We start from the raw sequence: 16,002 nt of genomic DNA on the forward strand, positions 1-16,002 counted from the left end.
TATGTGTGGACAGACGTTAAAATAAAACGAGCAAGCAGAAAACAAAAAGGGAAAACTCAAGTTCACGCCAAGGGTAAAGCATGACAAACTGGGCCAAGATGGGGAAAGCCTTCTCTGCCTTCTATTCCCAGCTGACTCGAACTCCAGAGAAGAGAGAAAAGCAGTGAGTCAGGGGCTTGCAGTGAAGTGAAGGGTATGTGTGTGGGACGAGGAGCAAGCCCTGGATCCACACTGGCGGGAGACGGTGGTTGGAAGCTTATCATTCTTTGTTTGCTCTTTTCTCGTTTCTTCTGTTGTGGCTTTGGCCCAAAGGCAGTTCCAGATCTCAGTGAAGCAGCAAGACGGGCAGCAAAACTTCTGACAAAAATACTCCTTCTGGGCAGAAGGACTGAAAAACAGGAAGGCTCTCCGGGGGCCAGTGAGTATGTCCCCATCTGCCTCCCCCGCTCCTCGGGCTTGGTCCAGGCCAGGCAGGGGGCCCCTGCCAGAGAAGCCCTGAAGGCCCGCGACACGGGTAGCCGAGGCCTGAGAGAAAGCACATTTCTCACCAGGCACCAAAGGAACCCTGTGATCTGAAGAGACTGGTAGCCCCAAAGAAGAAAGTGCTTTAAAAACAAGTTATCCTCCACCCCGCATCCCCCCCCCCGGGGGGGGGGGGACAGGTACCCAAGCACTCATATTACCGTGCGCAAGGACCCAGGTTCAAACCCCTGGAAGGCTTCAAGAAAGGCTTCAAGAGTGGTGAAGCAGGGTTGCAAGTATCTTTCTGTCTCTTTCCTTCTCTATCTCCCCTACTTCCCTTAATTCTCTCTATCCAATAATAAATAAAATAAAATAAAATAAAGAAAAAGGGAAGAAGAGCCCTCCATGATGCTCCGTGAAAAGCCACGCCCGCTGGCCAGGGGCGCCCCCTGCTCAGGCCCAGGACAGGCAGCACCTTGCAGCAGGGGAGCTGGCACTGAACCCGCACCAGGGGGCTCAGGGAAGCCCCGAGTCAGGCTGACCATTGCAAGAAGCTCAGCAGTATGACTCTGGGAACTTCCCGCGATGGCTCGAGTCCAGAGCACGCAGGCAGCAGTGGGCAGACAGACGGGCGTTTTTGAACAAACAAGTGAAAGGAAACGTCACCGGCCACGTGGGCGTGGCGGGAGGGGGTGACTCTGGACCAGGATGAGGCAGGTCAGTTAGACCGGCTCTGATCAAACCCCCCAGAGCCCCACGGGCCCCCAGGCGGCAGGGCAGGGCACTCAGGGACGGGGAGGGGAGCAGCCTCTCAGCAGGATGTCCGTCTGTCCACAGCAGCTTTTCCCGACTGACAGTCTACCTAAGTGTGTGTGGGGTGGACACACACCCTCTTGAGCCAGAGAGCTGGAGGGGGAGTGGACAGGGGCTCTCTAAGCACCCACAGGAGGCTGCATGCAGGACGGCCCCCAAGGGGCAAAAACGGCAGGGGTGCAACAGGAAAAGCAGGGGTGGCATGAGCGAGCTCACCAGGGAGGACACACCTCTCATGGTGTGTGGGGCCCAGGTAGACCTCGGCACCCCGGGCGCAGGCACCTCGGGCACCTGTCTCCCTCTCTGAAGTGAGAGCAGCGTCATGCTTGCTGCCGTGGTACCTGTGCTGGGACTGGAATGCCGTCGAGGAGCTGGGCGTGGTGGCTGAAGGGAGGCCTTCCGTATTAAAGAAACAAAAGGACGAAAGTCGACCCAGGGTGGCGAGTCCACACAGGCACGGAGCCAGATAGGGCCAACAAGCAAATAAGGTCAACAGAGGAAGGCTTCGGAAGCCGCGGTGTCGGGGGAGAGGGAGGAGGCGGACTGTCTGGAGGCCCTGCGGGGGGGAGCTGGGGGCCGTGGGGGCCGCTGTGCAGTGGGGTGGAGGCTATGCCCACTGGCTCCCGCGTGCCGGTCCAAGCTGGGGGAATGGAACGTCCGGCCAAAGAGTGTGAGCTTCCCTGCTGCAAATCGTAACTAGGAAGAAACCCGCCGTGTGTTCTTGAACATGAGGGAATAAACACACTGCAGCTAAAGATGCCACACAGAGAAAGACCCAGAGCCGGGCCGGCCGGCCTCCTACCAGAAAGCAAATGCGGAAAAACCAGGGAAGGAAGGCAGTGACTGCCAGTTCCAGGAGACTGGGCAAAGCCACAGAGGGAGAAAGAGAGAGAGGGAGGGAGAGAGAAAGGGAGAGGAGGAGGGGGAGGGGGAGAGGGGAGGGAGGGGGAGAGACAGACAGACAGACAGACAGACACGACGGTGTCGAGCAGTGTGCGCCCCACTGTAGGGCAGGCCCATACCCAGGCTCAGGGCAGGATGGGGAGGGAGACGCTGGGGGCGAGTGCCAGGCTGGCCCCGTCCTGCAAAAGGACACTCATAGCTGCCAGCCCCAAGTGGCGTAATAAGGGCCAGGCGGGAGTGCGCGGGGGGCTGTCACCTATACCTGCGGGCCTAAACACAGCACCCGCAGAGGAGTGGCCAGTCACCTTGATGGAGTTGTCTCGCAGGCCGCTGATGATCTTCTCGTCATCGTACTGTAGGCAGTAGACGCCTTTACTGTTTTCCGAGCGGCACTGGATCCTTTGTAAGTTGTGTCGTCCACACCGCCAGTTAGATTCTATAGTCTGGGGGGCGGGGGGGGGGGGGGGGCAACAGTGAGTTTTTCTGAATCGAGGGTTCTCTTCGCTTCAGACACTGGCCGTGCTTCCAGAAACAGCACACCACTGATAGCCCGGCCTGCGTTTGCATAACTGTCTGCGGAGAGGAACAGCCCAGCCCGTCCGCTTCCGAGACAGACGGGGCCCGGCCGTGGTTTACCCCGGCACTCCCTGCCCGTCTGGCAGCCCTCACAGGATTTCCAATGAGTTTGGGTTGGGTTTGAAAGAAGTGGCCTAGACAGAATTCAATATGCCCAAAGAATGCCATTTGCGCCCAAAGCACACAAATAAATAAAGACTCACTGGGTCACTCTCTAGTGCCAATGAAAATATTTGGCCACCATTAAGCGTATCATCATGGGTCGTGGTCACTGCACTGAGCACTGTCCTGACCATTGCCATGGGCATGGTCCTGGGCACTGCCCTGAGCACTCTCCTGACCACTGCCTTTAGCACTGCGGAAAAGCAGGACAGCACCCACGTGCCAACTGTTCCAAGCAGAATCTGCTAGCTATCACTTCCCACCCTCCTGACCAGAGCTCCCCGAGGTGCAGTGCAACCCCAAGTCGCCGAGGCAGAGGCCGGGTAGGGACCGAGCGAGTGAGCACACCACTTCCTCATGAAGGAGTGCACTGCCCGTCCACCCGGCACTGGGCACACAGAGCCAGCCTGAGCATGTGCCCCACAGCTCCCTTGGGAGGATATTGGAAAGATCCTGGGATGGAGGGCTATCGCCTCCCCTGGAGGCAGTGAGAGTGGCCAGGAGCTATGAAATGAAACGCCAGGAACACGGCAGTGGCACCGAGACCAGCAGACCTGGCTTCTGGGGATACCCACGCAGAGCACAGTGTCAGTGACAATTCTGGGCCAGGCACAAGTGCCACACGAGTGAGTGAGCCCAGGAGGGGTGCAGGGCAGCGCCCCCACGGGGGGAGGCTAACCCCCGGCTGGAGGCAGGAGGGGTTTGCAGCCCAAAAGATGGGGCATCTGCTCACTACAGCTTGACAGGAGAGCTTGACAGGTTACTCCAGAGTTCAGGGCCCAGTGGGGCGGCTGGCTGCTGAGTCGCTCTGCTGAAGCCAGGAGGGAACTCACACCTCCACTCATGGAGACACCTGGTCACCGGTCCCACTGACGGGACTCCCGTGCCACACACCCGGCGTGTGTCACTCTGTGCCGTGTGGCCCCTGGCTGTCACAGCTCACCTTGTCATCACAGCTCTAGAGGCAAAACGGCTGTCCTTGCTTTACAGAAAGTGAGGAGGGGCGAGGAGGGAGATGCCCGCCTACGGCCCCCGGGAGATGCTGCCCCTGCCCTTAGAGAGGGCAGAGCGTAAGCCAGGCAGGAGCGCCTGGCCCAGACCAGGCCGAGGAGTGGGCCCCAGGGGGATGCCGTCTGCTCCCCAGTCACAGCTCATGAGACACCCCCCGTGAAACTTCTACCCCACCTCTGCCACCCCATCAGGCCAGACGGCAGACATCTACACAAGCGACTTGGAAAAATGACAGTGAACCCAGACTCGAGAATGCGTTAGCTGACCTGGATGCTTGCAAGCACTCAAGAGGAGCTGTGTTTTCAAAGGGTGGCCAAGCCATCCTGAACGCTGAGGCTCCTGGGAACACACTGAAGGGGAAACAGCCGTGCTGTGGCCACTGGCCCTCAGCTGCAGTGACCAAGGCTGGGGTGATAGCCTCCAGGGGGGGTCCCCGGAGGGTAGCCGCCACGTACAGACCCATGTGAGCCCAGGGTGATCAAGGAGGGAGACGTAACACTGCCGCCGTCTGTGCCTGGCGTTTACACAGCTGCTCTGGGGGATTCCGAATCCGTAAGCAGTTTGGGTGAGAAGTCGGTTGCAATCACAAACTGAACATACTTGGTTACAGAGCAGACTCTCTACCAAAAAAACACGGCCCACGCACTCCCTGTGCCTCTGGACTCCTGAACTGGGTGTTTTCTGACCAGCACTGCAGACTGCTCAGAGAAGAGGCGGGTTGGGGCAGGGCCGTGTGGTCAGCCGGGCCTCTCGCCACACCCCCACCAACAGGAGTCGGCGATCGGGACCCCGCCACGCTGTGAGACACGGAGCCACGGTTCCCAGTCCCCCTGAGGCTGCGGAGACAGTGCTCCTCCACCCTCCTCATTGCTGGGGTCTAGGGGGAGGGAAACACTCCCTGACAGGGCATTTCAGGAAGTGCCCGCTCGGGAACGCTACAGAGAGTGCTGCGGCGCCTGAGCTAGCCCACACCTTCAGCATGGTCAGTTCCAGAGCGCCAGGGAGTGACCCCGCCAGACCAGGCCTCTGTCCACCAAGCCTGGGTCACTGCCCAGACGCCCCGCGAGTCTGTGCCCGAGGCCACCCACAGTGGAACCAGTGCTTCCTGCTGTGTGCTCCTGGCCCAAATCCACCCCCAATCTGACGACCCTCACTCCCCACCAAAAGTCCGCTATTTTCTTTTTTTTTAAATATTTATTTCTCTCTTTTGTTGCTCTTGTTGTTTTTCACTGTTGTCATAGTTATTGTTGTTACTGATGTCGCCGTTGTGTTGGATAGAACAGAGAGAAATGGAGAGAGGAGGGGAAGACAGAGAGGGGGAGAGAAAGACAGACACCTGCAGCCCTGCTTCACCGCCTGTGAAGCGACTCCCCTGCAGGTGGGGAGCTGGGGGCTCGAACCGGGATCCTTACGCTGGTCCTTGCGCTTTGCGCCACGTGCGCTTCACCCGCTGCGTTACCCCCGACTCCGTGAGTCTGTTATTTTCAGTGGGAGCATCTAGCAGTGTTGGTGAGTGACTAGAACCTTTAGCTGCTCGGCTCCTTCCTCATCCAGATGAGAAAAAAAATGCCGCCTGCTGCTTGGGGGGGGGGGGTCAGAGAGAGCTGTGCATGTGCTAGGGGGCATCACACAGAGCTGAGTCTTCTGGTGCGGGCCAGCAGGCGCACCTGGCTGGAGGGCCCATACCTGCCGCTCACGGGGACACCGTGGGGCGGGGCTGCTGGTGTTTCTGAGAACTTGTAAAATCCCCTTACCCTGTGCAAATTTTTCAAAATACTGGGAAAATGGCCATGATACACAGCGCATACAGCGGCACTGAGATTGGCAATGGAGTGAAAACAGATGTCGGAGTACAGAGGAATAACATTATTTTTAGAAGCCTAAACACAACTGGGTGGGTGGGCAGGTTTCGGCATCTTTCTGGTCGGGACAATGTTAACATCAAGTCTACAAACCACAAGAAAGCTCCCCGCTCTCCCTGAATAAAACGTGGTCTGCTGAGAGGTGGCAAAGGGACAGGCCGCTGGCTCACCAGAGGCCTGAGCCAGGGAGGGCTTCAGGGGGTCCGCCCGGCGACACGGGGGAGAGGGCACAGGTGGGGGGGGGGGGCCCCGCTCTGCCACTCCCGGGAACAGCAACGGGGGCACAGCAGCCCTCAGAGCCACTGCTTGACACGAGCGAGCCCCAACTCTCCATTCGGGGAGACAGCACACGCTCTGGGGGGGGGGCTGCTCAGCCCGGGCAGCGGGAGGGTCAGTCACTCCTCAAAGGCTCCCTGCCGCTACTGTGACGGCAAAGAGACGGCGCCCGGGGGGCCGAGGGGACGTTGGCAGCTGCTCTCGGGCCACGCCCCGTGCCCCCAGATTCAGAGACTCTAGAGACCGGCTCCCCCTGTGGCAGGAACGCCCACGAGAGAGAGACGACCCTCTACAGAAGGCTGAGGAGGTCCAAGTCCTCCCACCCAGGCTGCACTTCCCATACCCTCATTCCCTGAATGAGGGGATTGGCCGTGCCGAGCTCGGTTCTGGGGGATCTGGTGGAAGGGCAAGGTCACCTCTCAGAGCCAAGCCAGAGTGGAGAGGGGTGGCCCATGCCATCAGAGAGGAGAGAAGGGGACCGTGGGCACACAAGGGAAGCACAGAGGCTCTGCGCCTGACCCAGGAGGGGAGCGGGCACGAGCGTGCTCCTGACACTGAGGTATATGATCTATCTTTTGGCATGTGCCTCAAACCTTTTAAAGTGCTACCTGCCCTGTTAACTGTACTGAAACAAGACCATGCAGTCTTAGCTCGATTCTGACCCTTCTCTCAATTAATAGTCAAGGATGCTGAGGACTCACACAGTGGGACAAAGCTGAGAAGATCGCCCCCAACGTCGGGAGGCGGACACTGTTACGGCTCTCTCCCCTCACTTCCTGCATTTCTGGCCTTGCCGGTGGCACACAGCTGCACTGAACCTGGCGCTGGACAGACCTCCTCTCTCCTCTTCACTCTGCGAGTGCTCCCCCTTCCGAGGCTCAGTCCGCCCCAGCCAGGCCGGGGGGAGGTATGCTCCTTGTGTCCAGCGTGAAGGCCCCTGGGGATCACAGCTGGGACAGACAGTGCCGAGTCCGCTCTCAAGGGCTTCACACCAGCCAGGCGGGCAAGAACTGCGCGCGCTGAACTTCCCTGGCTGGCCCACGAGGAGAGACTCAACTCTCCGCACATGCTGGGCAAAGTCAAACATGCCCCCCAAGGGATGCAGACAACTGTCTTCTGAGCGCAGAGGCCCGTGGTTCACCAAAGCCTGACTGGGTGCGGAAGAGCACGCAGGGGGTCGCGGACGCCGCTGCTCAGCAGTGGGGGGAGACCCCGGGCACGGCGAGCTGGCCGGCCTTCTGGAGTCTGTCTTCCAACCTGCCACCAGGACAGACGAGGCCCGCCCTCCAGGTGAGGGCTAGATGAGGGCACAGGCTATGTGACACCGGCAGGAGGCTGGGAGAGGGAGCCCATGCTATGGGTGAGGGTGCCCGGCCTACAGCACCGCCGCCTGCACTGGGCTCCAGCCCACAGAGGCGTTTGTGGGAGAGACTGGCGGCCGGTCCTCGGGTTTTCCCAAACCACAGTGGGTAGACCACCAAGACGGTGAGGTTTCACGTCAGCCAGGGGCTTCCCCCCACGGCTCTTATTTCCCCCTTAGATCTGCCTTCCTCTGCAAACTTGACTAACACGGTCTGGGCCAGAGAAAGCGGTCACGGTGCCGTGTGCTGTCACGCCACTCAGACTGCTGAGGTCATGAGGCGGGCGGCCGGCCTGATCACAGCTCTCCCAGAGCGGGCTTATGAGTGGCTGGGTCTCAGACTCATCCTGACCGGGATAAACAAGGGGCCTGGTCGACAGTCAGGGGAACCGGGAGACACTCTGGACCGACCACAGTGGGGCGGAAACAGAAGTAGCATGATCTCTGAAGTGCTTGGCGCTGTGTCTGGTACAACCACTGAGGCAGCTAGGAGCAGGCCTCTCTCCCCGAGGAGACATACAGGGGAACCCCAGCCTCCCTGGGTACTGGCACTGCAGGAGAAGCAATGCCGAGTCCTGACGTGCAAGTGGCTCAGCTCACTGCTGACCTCACGCATGCTGGTCTAGCAGAGGTTTTAATGGCCTCCCCACCACCACAAAAATAAATAAATTAATTAATTTAATTAAAATTAAAAATTTGCTTTAGAGCTGGTTTCCGGTGACTGGGTACCAGAGGGCAGAGCCAGTGCTTTTATGAATAATGACATTCCAGCTGTGCTCTGGTTCACCATTCATGGGCGGAATGATCCATTAGCTCACATCTGCCTGATGGGGGGCTGGGGGGCGGCTCCCCACACGGCACACGCTCCTCCATTAACGAATCTGGCACAATGACTTTTTACATCCGTCACCTGGGGGGAGAGGATTACTTCACATCTGAGAAAGGGAGACACAGCCCAGCCTAGCGACTCCAGGCTTTCCTGCCAAGGAGAAAATGGTGATGTGACCGGGACCTGCCAAGAACACGTGGGAAAGAGTTAATGAGAAATGCCTGTGCTTGTCTTTCCAGGTTCGGGGGAAAAGGGCTGAAAACTAAAAGCGGACTAATTAGAGCACGTGAGGGTATCCAACGTCCTCAGTGTATCTCGTCAAGCTTACAGTTTTACAGGGCTGATGAACTTACACTCCGATCCAGAATGGTGCAGGAGCCTAATTTCTCTATAAAACCATTTAACTATTGCTTGGAATCATATTTGAGTCGTTTTATTTTAAATTATGGGAAATTTACAGAGGAAATGGAGACTGTGCCTTCTCAAATTCTCTAGGGGAGGCTCAAAAAACGTAACACTGCTTGTCTGCTAAACGGGGCCTTGGGTTTTGAAGACCTCTACCAACTGGGATAACAAGGTGACTTCAGATTAAGGTCTCAACAAGCTGGCAGCCGTACAGAAGTACTTCGTGTCTTAGCCACGTCAGATCACTTTTAGCAAAACGGCATTCTACGCTCTGAAGGACAGCAGAGGCTACACACTGCCTGTGACACAGCCGAGTTCAGCTTAAAAAACAAACGACCATTTTTTTCAATCAACAGAACACTCAAAGGCAACATAAAAAGTTGAGAACAAGACACACGGAGCACATGAAACAGATAAATCGTAAAGTTACCTCTATGTCTTGAATAATCTTTGGGTATAACGACCTATAAAAGGAATTGGGAGGGCCATCTGTGGGTCTGTTTTTAAACAGGTACTGATCCCTGGCAAATAAAAAACAAACACACGTTACCACAAGGCACTTTGACAGGTGAGTCTCACTAACCAGCGCTCCCTCCGTGGCCTGCATCTTCTCTAGCCCGTCTTGACTTCCAGGGGAGCGGGGCGGCTTGGGAGTAGGGCCGCTCCCAGAGCACAGGCCTCCCGCCCCGAGTCTGGCCTCTCCTTGTCTGCCCTTGGCCTCTGTGGCGGGACAGAAGCTGTCCACCACATGTGCCTCTGTGCCTCGGGCCTCGCCCATCCTCGCTCGCTCGTTCGTTCTCGGTCCGTTTGGACGGTGCCCTCAGCTCTTGGCCGCCTATGGACGGACAGCCACCCAGGGGAGCCTCCTCAGGCCGCACTTACCACCCTCTCCGCTCGGAAAGCCCCTTCCACAGGGGGTCTGTGCGCACCATCCTCTCGATCAGCTTCTTCCAGAGCATCCCCTCAGAGATGACCCGCTGCCACTCCTTACACACCAGCTCTGCGGCGCACAGAGACCGGGCGTCCAGGTAGGAGAGGATGTTCTCTGCTATGTGGTCAAGGCCTTGCTCTAGGAGAAAGAAAAGGCAGTGAGGGGGGTCTGAGGGTCAGAGACGCCCTGGCCCAGGCAGTGTGAGGGCACGGACAGACAGGCTTCCTGGGCTCTGGGCTGGATTTCTTTCCAGGGGGAATGGCGGTGGCCAGACGCTGTAAGCACAGAGCCTTTCTTAGGTGGGCCCCGTTTAAAATGCCACTTCTTGCAGACGAGCGCACAGGCTTCACCAGCAGACGCTGCTCACCCGCCACCCTGCCCCACCACGTGTGCCCCGGCACCCCACCTGCATGCCGCCTCTCCTGTTCACCCGAGGCCTGGGGGGCCCTGGAGCTAAGGACACAAGGACAGACCAGACATCAGCCCTTCCCCCGGAGCTTACAGAAATCCCCAACCCGAGAGTCAGTGCTTTTGATCAGTCTTCCCACCGCCTACTCCCCAGGGAGTGGAAACTTCAGAGTCATGAGCTTGTTGCCTCTCCAAGGGGCAGGGGGTGATTCTGCGCCGGGAGGGCCGGGGTTCAGCCTCTGCCTCACCCCCCGGCAGTGGGAAGCTCACTCTGGCAGCCCTATTGGCCCCAGGCGCGTCCTCGCCCAGAGCCATCCCAGGCCCGGTCTGCTCAGTGCTGGGAACGCTACTCGGGCAGCCAGAATTTTCCAACCTCGGGTCCAGCTTCCACTCAGTTCCATAAAACAAATGTGGGATGGTCGCTGCTCCCTGGGTTTCCACCCTCCAGTTGTCACCAGCTGCCCTTCCCGCCCGCCTGAAATGATCCAATCAGAGCCCTGGGCTCACAGACCAGCCGGTCCAACACCATGCAACACATGGGTCTTCGCTGGATGATGAGGCGGGGCGCAGGGACCTCCGTCTCCTCCGATGTATGAAACGGGCATCGTGACCTCTGTGTTTATTTTGAAGGTATCGAGTCGAGACGGTATGATTACAAATGCTTTATAGCCCAGGGAGAGGCACAGTGGACAAAGCCCCAGACCCTCAAGCCTGACGTCACACGTTCAACCCCCAGTACCTCGTGCTCTGGTTTTCTCTCTCCCTCACCAGTAACTTTAAAAAGCTCTACAGTGGTGTCGAAGGCCATGCACTGGATGAAGCCTGGGACTCTCAAGCCTGAGGTGTCCCCACCGGCCCCCAGTTCAGCACATGGACCAGAGTGGTCTCTGGTTCTCTGTCTCTCTCATTAATAGATGAATAAACTCTGTTTTCAAGGCTTTACAAATGAGTTTTCTTAACTCTAAGAGCAGCTATTTACACTGCTGGCTAGGACTCACAGTTCTTTTTTTTTTAAACACATTTTAAAAATTTATTTTCCCCTTTGTTGCCCTTGTTTTATTGTTGTGGTTATTATTGCTGTTGTTACTGATGTCGTTGTTGGATAGGAGAGAAATGAAGAGGGGAAGGGGGGGGGGGGAATAGACACCTGCAGACCTGCTTCACCGCCTGTGAAGCGACTCTGCTGCAGGTGGGGAGCCGGGGGCTCGAAACGGGACCCTTAAGCAGGTCCTTATGCTTTGTATCACCTGCGCTTAACCCGCTGTGCTACGGCCCGACTCCCCACAGTCCTTTTCCGTGGCAGCTCTCTGAGTGGGGGTGGGACCTGACGCCCCAGCTCCAGCTGTGACCGGACACTGAAGGCCACACTGCGAGGAGACCACTGGCTTTTCCTGCTCCTGACGGTGAATGCTGTCAGGTTAGTTACACGGCCTCTGTGCTGTGGGCATATCACAGCAGGCTTCTGAGAGGACAGCAAGTTAGGCCCCTCGTACCACCCCCCCCAGAGGTCCCCCAGTTCAGAGTTGAGGCCAGGCAGGGTGGGCTGCAGGTCACAGCCCCTTCCCACTGTCCATCTTCCAAGCTTCACCTTCTCCTTCACACTTTCGGCTTCTGATCCTGTCCCTGCAAACCCAGGGGCACTCCACCAGACTGCCGGGGGAGATGAAGCGTCCTTATCCTCAGAGGACGAGTGAAGTGAGTCAGAACCAAGGACAGCACCCATATTCTAGTCTAGCCCATTCCCTCCAATTCTGAGCCCCCCGCCCCCGGCCTCCACCGGGTCCTCAGAGCACAGAGGGCAGCTCTGCCCCGGGACACTCCTGCCGCCTGCCCTGCCAGTCTAGTCGTGAGGCCCTGAGGAAAAGGGAGATGACTGTGCGTGCCCACTGCCCTGCGGCTGCTTGATCCCATCAGCTGGCTTCCTGGACCCAAGGCCTGCTTTCTTTCTTGTTTTTTAAATTTTTAATTTTTATTTATTTCCCCTTTTGTTGCCCTTGTTGTTTTTCATTATTGTTGTTATAGATGTCGTCGTTGTTGGATAGGACAGAGAGAAATGGAGAGAGGAGGGGAAGACAGAGAGGGGGAGAGAAAGACAGACACCTGCACACCTGCTTCACCGCCTGTGAAGTGACTCCCCTGCAGGTGGGGAGCCGGGGGCTCCAACCGGGATCCTTATGCCGGTCCTTGTGCTTTGTGCCACGTGCGCTTAACCCGCTGCACTACCTCCCGACTCCCGACCCCAAGACTTTCTGACCATCGCAGCACAGCAGCAGCAGCTCACCATCAACACAAAGACCCCGTTCACACCCCTCAGGCTGAAGGTAACAGCCTGCTAGAAAATCCTGCTCGAGTAGAACAGCAAGCAGAGTGGCTCCCTCCCTCCACACACACACACACACACACACACACACACACACACACACACACGCTCACACACACGCTCACACACACGCTCACACACACACACGCTCACACGCATGCTCACACACACTCACACACGCTCACACACGCTCACACACACACATGCTCACACACACGCTCACACACACTCACTCTCACACACACACACGCTCACACACACTCACACACGCTCACACCACACACACACCTCACACACACGCTCACACACACATATTCACACCCACCACACCCACACACACACTCACACCACACATACACCTCACACACACACCACACACACATCTCGCACACACCTCACACACACCTCACTCACACACACACACACACACACACACACTCACACACACACTCACACACCACACACTCATACACACACACCTCACACACACACCACACTCACTCACACACACATACTCACCACACATACACACTCACACATACACACACCACACATACACACACCACACACTCACACACCACACTCACTCACACTCACCACACATACACACTCACACCACACACACACACACACTCATGCTCACACCTGCTCCAGTTCCTTAGACCAGAAGTCTGTGCGGCAGTCATGTTGGGCATGGCCGGCTGGAGTCTCGCCCTCATGGCCCCTGTCCACAGGGCCGATAGGTCTGCTGGTCTCTGAGAAGACGGTCTTCTTCACAGCTTTGTCCCGCTACAGTCTGTCAGGCCACCGTCGTCCTTGTGTGTGTGTGTGTGGGGGGGGGGGGGGCGGCGAGAGGCTCAGCGAAGAGGGAATGTCTGGGTCTCTCTCGTGGCCACACCACGACACCTTCGTGCTCCGCACTCCTGGTTTACACAGCTAACTGTCTTTGTTTTCAACTTGCCCCAGGTGACTTGTCCATTTTGGGTAATTTCACGTTATCCAGGATTTAGTCTTCATGGCGTACTGCACCAAAGTAAAAGACTCTGGGGTCGGTGGGGGGAGAGTGCAGGTCCAAGAAGGATGACAGAGGACCTAGTGGGGGATGTATTATTACATGGAAAACTGAGAAATGTTACACATGTACAAACGCTTGTATCTGCTGTCGAATGTAAAACATTCATTCCCCAATAAAGAAACTGGAAAAAAAAAAAAAGAAAGAAGATTTAGTCTCCACAAATCCACTCTCGAAGAAGGCCCAGGCTGTCATTCCATGTTACGTCTGATCACGAGCCCCTTTCTCCTCTCCGTCTTTGCTCAGTAACACCAAGGAGGTCCGAATCCACGGATCAGCGGTTCACAGACAGCTCCATATTTTAAATTTCAGCCTCTCTGTCCTTGTGAATCACATTTTCCTTCAGAGACTCTCCAGCCATGGGCTAAGATTTAGCTTTCTTCCTCTGGACTTCTCCAATGCAGGGGGTGCTTGTCTGGCCATCTTCTGGCTTCTACACTGAGTGTCAGATCAGGGGACTCCTGAGGGTCTGCATCGCTTCCACACATCCCCTCCCCTCCCCAGCCCACCCCCAGCCGTATCTCTGCGCTCTGACCAGTGAGGCAGACAGTGCGGTGTGAGCAGTGGGTGGCTGCCAGCCAGGGAGCAGCGTCTGAGCCTCCCCGGTCCTCAGCAGCTGCTCTGGTCACACTGCAGTCACTAGCATTGACTCCTGAAGCTGAGACAACGGGCGCTCGGACCAGGACAACGTCCTCATCTGCCCAGGCAGACTCGAGGGGCGGAGGACCTGTGGCTTGTTCTTGTCTCCAGGGTTAACCTGGAGTTCGGTGCCAGCACTACGAAGCCACAGTCCCTGGCAGCCCTTTCTTTTAAAAAAAAAATGTATTTTTCCCTTTTTGTTGCCCTTGTTTATCGTTGTTGTCATTATTATTGTTGTTGTTGTTGTCGTTGTTGGATAGGACAGAGAGGAATGGAGAGAGGAGGGGAAGACAGAGGGGGGAGAAAAAGACAGACACACCTGCAGACCTGCTTCACCGCTTGCAAAGCGAACCGCCCCCTCCCCCCGCAGGTGGGGAGCCGGGGGCTCGAACCGGGAACCTTACACGGATCCGTGCACTTAACCCACTGTGCCACCACCCAGCTCCCTTAACCCTGGCAGCCCTTTTCCTGCCCTTTCTTTCCCCTGTCATTCGACACGTCAGAGAAATTGAAAGGGAGGAGGAAGTAGCAGGGACAGAGAAGGAGAGACACCTGCAGACCTGCTTCACTGCCTGGGAGCCGGGGCTGGAACCTGGTTCCTTATACAGGTCCTTGTGCAAAGTAAGCGCAGCCCCGGGTCTGTGTTTTAAAGCAGGGCCGCCATAGCCAGCACTGCTGTGTCCCTGTAGTCTCTCTGGCTCGTCCCTCCCTCCTCCGACGCTCCCCACAACGTTAGAGTCTGTTCCCTCCTCTGTCAAAGGCCACCAGGCCAGCTCCACGGGGGCCAGCTGAGTCGCCCTAGGAAGCAGGAGCCTCCGTCTCATGGGAATCGCATCATCTGGCCGTGCCAGGTGCCTGGGATTGAGGCAAGTCAGTCCCTCTCTGCATCCCGTCCCCAGGAACTAGGAGTGACAATAATGCTTGAAAGGGATGGAGTCACACAGCCTGCCGGTGTCGCTGAGGCTGGGGTCGTGCCAGCCCTGCTTCCGGAAGGAGCCTCCTGGCCTCGGGGAGCAGGTAAGCAAGGTGAAGGTGTCCGGCTCTGCTCGCCTGCTCGACACCCCCCCCCCCCCCACAAACCCTCCGCTGGCGACCTCAGTCCACCCTGTGGTTCAGCATAAGACCCTCGGCCCCCTAGACGCCAGGAGAGAAACAGGGACCCCTCTTCCTGGACACCCCGGGTGTCATGCCACCACATGGCGCTCTGGTCCCCAGCTCACCAAGGACAAAGAGCTGGTCCCCGGGGCTGTGCCTGCTTGGCTCAGGGGTCAGGCTCCCATTAACCCCGTCGTGGCCGAGCCCCCACCTCCCGGGGCCACCCCCTTCCCCGAGCAGCACGCAGACGGCCTCAGTCTCGGAGTGCAAGGTCCCAAAGGCCGTGGCGGCCGGGCTGGGCAAGTACTGCTGGGGCTCGGCTCGGCTCGGCTCGGCTCGGCTCGGCTCGGCTCGGCGAAGGTCTGGAGAGAACTTTGGCAGAGCTGCCCAATCACGATTTCAGACACGCGGTCGAAGAGCAGCTGTAGGGAAGAGTCCTTCCCCGCCGCCCCCGCCCCCGTTCTCCCCACCCGAGGCAGAGACCTTGCACAGGCATCTGATGGGGACCCCACGCGGGAGGGCAGCCTCCACGGGGCAGGGGCACCCCAGCGCTGGACAGTGCCCCCGACGGATCACTCACCGGGAAACGGGTGGGTGGAGTGTTCGCCTCCCTGGCAAGGAGCCCCATGGCCCTGGGGACCAGGTGTGCCCCCCCCCCCCCCCCCCCCGCACCTGCACCGCCGCCATCAGTCCTGCACAGCTGGCTCGGGCAGGGCAGAGGGGGCTACGGAAGGGGCCCACCACACTCTTCGGCGAGAGACTGGGCCCGCACCGGGGGCCTGTCTCACCTAGCACCCAGCACCCACACTCCCGGCCTGGGGGTTCCGAGCGGCTCCACACCAACCAGGCGTGTCGCTGATGCTTCCTGCCCCTTTGGA

General features: G+C 58.0%; 2 protein-coding genes across 10 annotated transcripts in view; both read right to left on the bottom strand.

Annotated features, from left to right (window-relative positions):
* Nucleotides 1-16,002, bottom strand: part of STK10 (serine/threonine kinase 10) — a 538,544-nt gene that overhangs the window by 362,408 nt on the left and 160,134 nt on the right. The window lies entirely within an intron of this gene.
* FBXW11 (F-box and WD repeat domain containing 11) overlaps nucleotides 1-16,002 on the bottom strand; it is a 98,905-nt gene that overhangs the window by 14,675 nt on the left and 68,228 nt on the right. For all 9 annotated transcript variants that reach the window (XM_016187173.2, XM_060197155.1, XM_060197156.1 and 6 more), the window contains 3 exons: nucleotides 9,542-9,728; nucleotides 9,090-9,180; nucleotides 2,484-2,621 (listed from right to left, as the gene is read on the bottom strand). In XM_016187173.2, the coding sequence (XP_016042659.1) occupies nucleotides 2,484-2,621; nucleotides 9,090-9,180; nucleotides 9,542-9,728 (416 nt within the window). The remainder of the gene's footprint in view (nucleotides 1-2,483; nucleotides 2,622-9,089; nucleotides 9,181-9,541; nucleotides 9,729-16,002) is intronic.

The sequence above is a fragment of the Erinaceus europaeus genome, chromosome 9 (genome assembly GCF_950295315.1).
Source record: "Erinaceus europaeus chromosome 9, mEriEur2.1, whole genome shotgun sequence".
NCBI classification, from domain to species: Eukaryota; Metazoa; Chordata; class Mammalia; order Eulipotyphla; family Erinaceidae; genus Erinaceus; species Erinaceus europaeus.